The 10,062-nt window shown below is 41.3% G+C and overlaps 4 protein-coding genes across 4 annotated transcripts; 2 read left to right on the top strand and 2 right to left on the bottom strand.

Moving 5' to 3' along the window:
- Nucleotides 1–535: 535 nt before the first annotated feature.
- On the top strand, nt 536–2,890 carry Mur11Da (Mucin related 11Da). Its single transcript, XM_017068416.4, has 3 exons — nt 536–800; nt 927–2,446; nt 2,517–2,890. The coding sequence occupies exons 1-3, from the start codon at nt 575–577 to the stop codon at nt 2,841–2,843; spliced, it is 2,073 nt and encodes a 690-aa protein (XP_016923905.2). The 5' UTR covers nt 536–574; the 3' UTR covers nt 2,844–2,890.
- A 669-nt stretch (nt 2,891–3,559) lies between these two features.
- On the top strand, nt 3,560–7,521 carry LOC108005192 (mucin-2). The gene is made up of 3 exons (XM_036821266.3): nt 3,560–3,824; nt 3,899–4,057; nt 4,542–7,521. Exons 1-3 carry the CDS (start codon nt 3,590–3,592, stop codon nt 7,400–7,402), a joined length of 3,255 nt encoding a protein of 1,084 aa, XP_036677161.2. The 5' UTR covers nt 3,560–3,589; the 3' UTR covers nt 7,403–7,521.
- Nucleotides 6,807–8,237, bottom strand: LOC108005271 (uncharacterized). The gene is made up of 2 exons (XM_017068459.4): nt 8,083–8,237; nt 6,807–8,023 (listed from the first exon to the last, which is right to left on the bottom strand). The coding sequence occupies exons 1-2, from the start codon at nt 8,101–8,103 to the stop codon at nt 7,694–7,696; spliced, it is 351 nt and encodes a 116-aa protein (XP_016923948.1). The 5' UTR covers nt 8,104–8,237; the 3' UTR covers nt 6,807–7,693.
- An 832-nt stretch (nt 8,238–9,069) lies between these two features.
- LOC108005266 (uncharacterized) lies at nt 9,070–9,946 on the bottom strand. The gene is made up of 2 exons (XM_017068456.3): nt 9,801–9,946; nt 9,070–9,741 (listed from the first exon to the last, which is right to left on the bottom strand). The coding sequence occupies exons 1-2, from the start codon at nt 9,819–9,821 to the stop codon at nt 9,202–9,204; spliced, it is 561 nt and encodes a 186-aa protein (XP_016923945.2). The 5' UTR covers nt 9,822–9,946; the 3' UTR covers nt 9,070–9,201.
- Between the last annotated feature and the right edge of the window lie 116 nt (nt 9,947–10,062).

Genomic DNA, 10,062 nt, shown 5'->3' with positions numbered 1-10,062 from the left:
CTAAATTTAGCAAAAAAGGTGTCTTTCAAGGTTTTAAAACGAATTCTGTTGTATTTTTAGTCAGTAATAAGCTGAGCAGTTAAGTTTTGAAATAATTTTACATTTATTAATCATTTAGTTTCGGTAATAACTTGAATATTTTCTACAGTAAATAGAGAAAGTAATATCCAGTCTTTCAACCAAGACATTTGCTTTCTACTGCTTAGCTGAGCTTTTAGCGTAAGCAGTGCAACTTTATGGCAAGCAGTTTCTTAAACTTCAGATTGCGTGGTTTTGGTCTTGACATTTTCTTTGTACTCCGATCCGGGAATATCAAAGTCGAGAACAGAGAAAGAGAACCCGAGTGGGCGCTGATGGCTTTCGGTTTTTTGTACTTTATTTTGGATTTCTGGCGGCACTTACATTGGAAATGGGGCTCTGGCACGTATACTTTCGATAGACAGGCGCCGTCTGCGGCTCTTGTATGTAGTTATTGTTGTTTCTTCAGAGATTTACCTTAGAGAAGAACAAGTCAGTCGTATAAATAGTTGTCAAAGGGTAAGTTGAAGTCATCAGTTACCCACCAACCTTCAAAATGTGGAGAGTGCTTGCCTGTTTAGTCCTGATGTCAGCTTTGACCTTCTCCAAGGGTCATCGCGGAGATTACCCGGGATTTCAACGTCTAAAAAATGTTCCGAGTTATAACCAACGACCCTGTGGCCCCCGAGTTTGTGGCAAAAGCGGGCTTTGCTATCGCAGTTTTGAAAGTATCTGTGAACTCAACGACTATAATGTAAAGCTGATATTCAGTGGCCAAGATGGTGAGAAATATTTCGGTTTTGAATTACATTTTACATCATATATTTACTATTTTGTCGGAATTTACTTTGTCATATTTTGTTTCTTAAAATATAAATAATTTATAACTAATATGTTTTCCTTTATAGAATTCGTTTTGACAGACCCTATTTATTGCCAAGAGGCACCGTCGCTGCCGCAGCCAAAGCTAATTGATGTGGGCTACTATTATAATCACCGAAGTTTGGTGGTAGCTCAACCGCCCCGCTCGCTTTACTCACCCCGCCTACCCAGACCCAGAATTTCCAATGATCCAGAATATATCAGAAATTACGACGCGATCCCACCATCAGATACTTATGATACAGCGCCGGACTACGATCTTCCGTATCCGATATGGTCTTTTAAGAGGCCTCAAGCTCCGCGGAGAAGGAACCGAGTGAGTTACAGGCCTCCATATTGGAACTACCCCACCAGGCGACCAGAAGCAACCAGGCGGCCATGTTATGAGACAACAAGAACCACCACAAAAGCTCCTATATCAACTAAGATCCCCACGTATTCAACAACAACCACAGCAACTGAGCCATCTACAACTACGACTGCAACTGAAACTACAACGTCTACTAGTGAAGCATCTACGACAACAGCAAGCACTGAAGCTTCTACAACAACAAGCACCGAGAGAACAACGACAACTTCAAGACCGACAACAACTACAACTAGATCAACAACCACAGAACCAACAACCTTAAAATCAACGACTCAGTCAACAACAACTACCGAAACAACCACAGGACCATCAACGACAACATCCACAGATCCTTCTACCACGACAACGCAAGAGCCCACAACGACAACAACTACAGAATCATCCACTACAACGACAACGGATCCGTCCACAAGCACATCCATAGAATCTTCTACAACGACAACAACAAATTCAACAACAAATCCAACAACAGATCCAACAACAAATCCACCAACAGATCCAATAACAGATCCAACAAGAGATCCAACAACAGACCCAACTACAGATCCAACAACAGACCCAACTACAGACCCAACTACAGATCCAGCAACAGAACCAACTACAGACCCAACTACAGACCCAACTACAGATCCAGCAACAGAACCAACTACAGATCCAGCGACGACAGCATCGAATTCAACAACGACTACAGAGTCTTTCAGCACAACAACCACTAACGCTACCACAACAACGACTACCGATCCTTCCACAACAACGACGACCGATCCTACCACAACGAATACCACTGATTTTTCAACATCGACAACGACAGATCCAGCAACGACAACCACTTCAGAATCTTCCTCTACAACGACAACGGCTCCATCCACAACGACAACTTTAGCGTCTTCCAGAACGACAACGGCTCCATCCACAACGACAACTTTAGCGTCTTCTACAACGACAACGGTCCCATCCACAATGACAACTTTAGCGTCTTCTACAACGACAACAAATGCTCCAACCACAACTACAACAGAAACCTCCACATCTTCTGCAACAACAACAACTTCCACATCAACTACAACCACAGATTCTTCTACAACGACAACAACAGATCCAACAACGATGTTAAGTACAGATTCCTCTACGACAACAACAACGGATTCCTCCACAACTTCAAACACTGCCGCATCTGTAAGTAAAATAATATAAATATAATACATTACCAGAGAAGTCTAATAGTTATAAACACCTTTTATGGCAGGCTCAACCCTTGACTGTTGAGGTCAGAAATGCGGACGAACGGCTTGTAGATTTCGATTTGGAAGCCGTGGCCTTGAACACGGATACGGGAGAACCAAACTGCACGGAGATCACCAAAGTTCTGATAACCACAGGATCAAGGATTGTCTTTCAGTTCTCTGGATGCATTGTAGCGAGGACTTCTTCGAGTATCTCCACAACTCCGACCAGCACTACTACAACTCCGAAAAGCACCACGGGAACAACATCACCTCAGGGAACGCCATCCTACCAGTGGTATGGTCAATCAACGAACTATGCCCAATCTCATGTAATATATACCTACTAATTGGACATTGTAATTTAGGACCCAATAAAGAAAATCTGATACTTTAATACACAAAAAAAAATACTTCTCATACTATTTTCCTTAAGAATTAATTAAAAATCTTGATTTGAACAAAAGTTTTAGTTCAGTATAAAAAACCAAAACAAATCTAGAGGTATTTAAAAAATGTATAAACTGCGAAATACTTATAATTCCAATGATCGATATTCCATTTAAGCCAACGGAACACGTTTCTATTTTTATTCGAAATCAAAATACAAGTACATAGAGTTAGTGTTATATCAAGGGAAACGTGATCTTCGATCGCTGGAAAAAGTGCCACACGTGAACTTTGCAACGCCCTTCAACCCGTCGTCGAAGTCAAGTGCAAGTTTCCAGCTGTAAAATTCTTCATTCCGATTCTGCTGACTCATGTCTTAGCTCATTTCTTTCCGAAGAACTGCGGCTCGCAGACAATTTCACATGACTCAAGGTTGAGCTAAGCCACCGCGATAATGGCGGTAATAATAAATTTCATAATGAACTGCAAGACGGAATGAAAGTGGGAGAAGAGGCGTCTGGTTTTTGCCGATTGATACGAGAGTTATGGAAGCAATATTAAAATAATAATAATAAAAAACAGAGTCCCCGACACGTACACGAGCATTGCAAGTGTATGAGAGCACCAAGTGTTAGGATAGCTGGACGTATAAAAACTGGAATCGTTGGGGGTCATGGCATAGTCGTTTTCGAATCGTTCTTTCAATATGACAGCAATTCTACTACCAATTGGAATCGCCCTGCTCGTCGCAGTTCAGGCTAGGGATTACGGAGTTCCTTACTACCCAGCACCGCACTATTTCGAGCACCAGCAGCCATATGATTTACCGTGTCCGCCGTCGGGTCCCGAGAGTCTGGTTTGTGCCGGTGCTCCCGGTGCCCAGCCATCCACCTTTCCCAGTCCCTGCGAGGTCCAACGTTTCCGGGCCCTGACAGGAATAAGTGAGTATTGCCCTCGGGTCCATCAACCGCCTATTAGTCACTCACCAAGTCAAACTCTCTGTCTCTCTCTGCAGACTGGGAGATCATCCATGAGAATAGGTGCGAAACTTTCGAAGTCTGCCCGGATAACTGTCAGGATCAGTACAATCCCATTTGCGGAAAGTACAAGGATGCCAGGCGAAACTTCCGGAGTGAATGCGAGCTGCAGCTGGTCAAGTGCCGCACAGGACATCGTAAGTATTTCGGGACAAATTAAGATAGACTCTTTGGATCATATAACACAAAAATAGTTAGTGTTTACTGTACCAAAAAATTTATTTTATTGAATTTAAAACATTTATTTATTTTATAAACGTTTCCTTGCCTGCAATGCAAATTTTTAATATTTATTTCATCATTTTTTGATAATTATAAATTCAGTTTAATTGTATATAAATGCGAAACTGTTAAACTGATAGAAGCTTATTTTAAACGGCACGTTTTAGTCAACAATTTGTCAGTAAATATGTACATACGCCAAGGCATGGGTTTTTAATAAAGAACTGTACATAGTGTACGTCATAGTTATACTGACTTAAGCTTCATAATCAGAAAAAATTATTCAAGTAATGTAATTCGTAAAAACTGTATGAAAAAAGAACAAATAATAATAATTATTAGAATTATATATATAAAATATTATATCTACAATGACTGTCACCAAACTATTTATTCCAGCTTGGAGAAAGCAGCACGATGGCCCCTGTGAAAGTAGATATCCAGTCGCCCAATCACCTCGCGCTCAAAACTACAATCCCTATGCGATCAACCCATACCAACCGAACTATGGATCTTCTGGATCGTATGCCTCTTACGGAGCAATTGCACCTCCTCAAGGACCCTACAGATCCCAAGGTCCTTATGGATCTCAAGGACCTTATGGATCTCAACGATCGGCTGGACCTTACGGACCCTACGGACCATATGGATCGCAATCTCAGCCTCAAGGTTATCCACAATCGTCATTTGTATCCCCGAAACCCACCTATGAGGCACCAGTTTATCACCCATATGAGATTTCCTGGGAAAACATACCCACTGAGTCCGATTACGCCATTACCTCCAAACCTTATACAAATCCAACCTACGAGGAAACACAAACCGCTTCTCCCACCACTACCCCCACAACAACCACTTCCACCACAACAACCAATTCCCCCACAACCACTTCCACAACAAGCATTTCCACCACAACAACTTCCACAACACCTGAAACCGAGCAGGAAGACACCACTGAGGCCCCAAGTGTAACATCAAACCCTAGGCAGAATATAAAGGTAAATGCCGTGATCGAAGGACCAGCTAACAAAACCACCCAAAAGCCCTCCACGACGGCTTCGCCGACTGAAGCCCCAACAACAGAGGCAGAACTACCCACGGAGCCCAGTTCCACAGAGTCCAGAGTCACTGCTCCTCCTTTAAAGAAATACGCGACGACTGCTTCTCCACAGCACGCGACAACCACAGCAAAGCCATCAAAGCCTTCACTTTCCATTAACGCCGTAAAGGAATCTCGACAGGAAGTTAAAGAGACCACTGAGCAGCAAACTAGCACAGAATCAAGCACGCCTAAAACCAAACCCATCTATCAATCCCTCAATATTTATAAGGCACCCACAGTCTTCAGCTCTACTGAAAGTCTTGAGGGCGAAAAAACCACTCAAGAGTCTTTAGATAAGGTCTTCAAAATAAACGCAGTGGAAGTGAGTACCGAGAAGGAGCCTGAAGAAACCACTGAGGCGGAGACTACCTCAGCATCTACCACTCCCAAAGCGCCACCCACCTACCCATCATATCCAACTTATCAGTCCTCTAACGTCTACAAAACTTACCCAGTCTATGATTCTACTGAAGCTGAGGATGAGGAAACTACACAAGAGTCTGTAGACAAGGTGATTAAAATAAATGCAGTGGTAGTAAGTACTGAGAAGAAACCTGAAGAGACCACTGAGGCAAAGACTACCGCAGAATCTAGCACTCCCAAAGCGGCACCGACATACCCATCATATCCAACATATCCATCCTCAAATCTCTATAAAACTTACCCAGTTTATAACTCTACTGAAGCTCCTGAGAAAGAAGAAACCTCTCAAGAGCCTTTTGAAAAGGTTCTCAAAATAAATGCAGTTGAAGTAAGTACTGAGAAGAAACCTGAAGAGACCACTGAGGTGAACACTACCTCGGAACCTAGCACTCCAAGAGCGGCACCAACTTATCCGTCATATCCAGCTTATCCATCCTCAAGTGTCTACAAAACTTACTCAGCCTACGGCTCTACTGAAGCTGCTCAGATTGAAGAAACCACTCAAGAGTCTTTAGATAAGATTCTCAAAGTAAATGCAGTGGAAGTAAGTACTGAGAAGAAGCCTGAAGAGACCACTGAGGCGAAGACTACCTCGGAATCTAGTACTCCAAAAGCCGCACCGACCTACCCATCATATCCAACTTATCCATCCTCAAGTGTGTATAAAACTTATCCAGTCTATAACTCTACTGAAGCTCCTCAGGATAAAGAAACCACTCAAGAGTCTTTAGATAAGGTTTTCAAAATAAATGCAGTGGAAGTAAGTACTGAGAAGAATCCTGAAGAGACCACTGAGGCGAAGACTACCTCAAAACCTAGCACTCCCAAGGCGGCACCGACTTACCCATCATATCCAACTTATCCATCTACGAGTGATTATAAAACTTACCCAGTCTACGGCTCTACTGAAGCTCCTAAAGATGAAGAAAACACTCAAGAGTCTATAGATAAGCTCATCAAAATAAATGCAGTGGAAGTCAGTACTGAGAAGAAACCCGAAGAGACCACTGAGGCGAAGACTACGGTGGAGTCTAGCACTCCGAAAGCGGCACCGACTTACCCATCATATCCAACTTATCCATCCTCAAGTGTCTATAAAACTAATCTAGACTATGTTTCTACTAAAGCTCCTGATGATGGAGAAACCACTCAAGGGTCTTTAAATAAGGTTCTCAAAATAAATGCAGTGGAAGTAAGTACTGAGAAGACACCTGAAGAGACCACTGAGGCAAAGACTACCCCAGAATCTAGCACTCCCATAGTGGAACCGACATACCCATCATATCCAACTTATCCATCCTCAAGTGACTATAAAACGTATCCAGTCTATGGCTCTTCTGGAACTCCGGAGGATGAAGAATCAGAGGATGATAAAACTACTGTAAGGTCTTTGGACAAAGCCATAAAGATTAACGCAGTCGCGGAGTCCCAAAACAAAACATTGCCAGAACCCAGTCAAAACTCAACCTCTGCACCCACTGTTTCCGGGAATACCACCTCTGCTATATTGCCAGAAGTGCAACAAGGACTTACAATGGATGCACAGAAAGAGGCCAATAGCACGGAGACTGAATCAGGGGAAGTCCCGGAAATCGTGAGGACAGAAAGTGTCAGTAAGAACGGCACTGTGGTAAATTTGGAGGTGACCTGCAAACGAGAGTCCAAAAAGCTGAAACTGGATACATCAAGTTCCGACAACCGTAGCAATCTATACTTTATATTCTTGGGCTGCTAAACTAACTTTATAATCCATAATCCAACACCCATAATCCATTTACCATTTAAGTCATTGTTGCTGTTTATGTTAATAGTATAAATTTTTTAAATGAAATTATATATCGTTGTGTTTTGAAAGTGGTTGGTTTTTTTATAGTTCGGGTGCGCAGTCTGAAGTGCGGCAACTCGAAGATAGTGATATTGGGTTCTTGTAGTTTCAAATGACTTTCCATCGGAGATTGTAGACTAACCAGGGCTCGAATGTGGCGATGTCCTTGCCGTTCTTCATGCGGCGGGCATATTTCGGCTCCTAGTCCTCGTAGGACTCCATCTCCCCGGTGATCCGTTTTTGACTCCACGCTTTGCTTCTTTTTACTACTTCACAAGTTTGTAAATACTCCCAGTCTTTGAAAATGTTCTTTGCCTCCTCACAAAAGAACTTAATGGGCCAAACAACTATCGAATTGAGCATCTCAATTTGCCTATCCAATGCTTTCACTTCTCCAGAAATAATGGGGTCCTCATTAAAATTAATGGGGTCGGATTCCGAAGGCTCTTCACGGGTCTTGTTCAGCATGCACTTAGGTTGGGGAGCGGCCAATATCCAGTCGCATATTACCAATCCATAAAAACAGATCAGCTGCGGTGAAGTTCAATTAGAGATACAAGATTCATTTCTCTTCACACAATGTTTCTTACCATTGACTTGTAGAACTTCATATTTTAAAGTCTTTATATAATATACGTATTCGGTTTTTTATTAGTTAGTCGCCTTACTGATTGAAAAATGGAATTTATGGTAGTTCACATGTCAGACAGCAAAAGCCTACTTTGATGAAACAGCTGACTGGGCCTATCGGTCCTTTTCCAGTGTTTAACTTCGACAGACCAGGGTTGTCGTGTACACCAAAAAATAATTCTTATGTTGGAATGAATTCTGAACATGAATGAACATAAATGAATAGTGAACAATTTATTTTATTTCCTCTTCTCTGTCAATAAGTACAATTAATTCTAGTTACCGAGATTAAATTGTTAAGTTCACCCTAATTAAATAAAGAAATAGATCGAATCGCTTTCGGCAGGGATTTTCTATTCGGACAGCGGCAAGTCCAAAACAACTTTGCAACCCTATTTATGAAAATTTGACAGTACTGTATGTATATTTGCTTTTTTATAACCTTTGGTTTTTATTTTCTTTATGCATTAAATGTTTACATTACTATTGAGCATTGGTCGATTTTTCACACGATGAGCACAACGGTTCTATTTATTTGTGATGTAATAGTATGAACAGTTTACTCTACAGCATAGGTGAGGAGAATCTAGACAAATTATTTTGGGTTTGACAAAATACAAATAAATTAAACATTTTTATTTTATTCTTGTCAGGCTGGCTCGTCTTAATAAAAACCCTGTCTCTACGAATTCGCTTTGGAATTTTGGAAAATTAAATTATAAATTTTCATGGTGAATCTGATGAAATTGCGATCCAAGGAGGATCAGATATCCAACTTATCGATTCTCAAGTTCCTTTAAAACTTATCCAGCCCATGACTCTAAGAAGCTGCCGGGGATGAAGAAGCCGAGGATAAGAAAACTTCTGGATGGCCTTTAGATAAAGGCCTGCAAACGAGAGTCCAAAAACCTAAAGCTATATACAACAAGTTACGACAACCGCAGCAATATATATTTTATATTCTTGGGGTGTTAACAAAGCCTATTTACCAGATAAGTTAATGTTGCTGTTTAAGTTAATAGTGTAAATTGTATAAAATAATATATCATTGTACTCTAAAGGTATTGGTTTTTTATGAGTTAGTAGTTGGCGATTACAGTTTTGTTGCTTAGTCTGAAGTGGTGAATCTCGACGACAGTGAAATGATAGTCCTTTAATGGCAAAAGGTTTTCAACCGGGGATTGTGGACTATTCCAAGGCTCGAAAGGGGTGATGTTCTTGTTGTTCCTCGGTCGACGAAAAGGTTTCGGCTCCTTATCCTCGTAGGACTCAATTTGGTCTTCATCTTCCTGGTCATCCATTTCCGACTCAAAGCCTTCCTTCTCCCTTTGAATCTTGAAGTTACGACGTTCCAAGTCGATTAGTACCGCTGTATTATGCCGCATTATTTCAAACTGCTCTCTTATTTGATTACCGAGAAACTGAAACGGCCAAAGTAGTATCGAATTGACAAGCTCCACTTGATTTTCCAATGCTTTTACTTCAGCAGAAGTTATGGGATCTTCAGTCAGATCAACGGGGTCGTAGTCCGAAGGATTAATAGTCTGGTGTAGCTTGCACTTGGGTTGGGGAGCGGCCAATATCCAGTCGCATATTACCAATCCATAAAGGCAGATCAGCTGCGGTAAAGTCCAATTAGAGATAAAAGGTTTATTTCTTTTCGCACAGTGTTGCTTACTATTGAATTGGAGAACTTCATATTTTAGTCTTTATTTCATATACCTATTCTGTTTTATATAAGTCAGTCGTTTTAATGATTGAAAAATGGAATTTATGGTAATTTACACGTCAAGCAGCAAAGGCCTACCTTGATAAAACAGCTGACTGGGCCTATCAGTCCTGTTCCAGTGTTTAAATCCGACTGACCAGGGTTGTCGTGTCCCAGAAAAATTATTTTTTTGTTGGAATGAGTTCAACAAAATTATCTTCTTTTCTCTATT

The sequence above is a fragment of the Drosophila suzukii genome, chromosome X, assembly GCF_043229965.1.
Source record: "Drosophila suzukii chromosome X, CBGP_Dsuzu_IsoJpt1.0, whole genome shotgun sequence".
NCBI classification, from domain to species: domain Eukaryota; kingdom Metazoa; phylum Arthropoda; class Insecta; order Diptera; family Drosophilidae; genus Drosophila; species Drosophila suzukii.
This window is presented reverse-complemented; position numbering and strand designations above follow the sequence as displayed.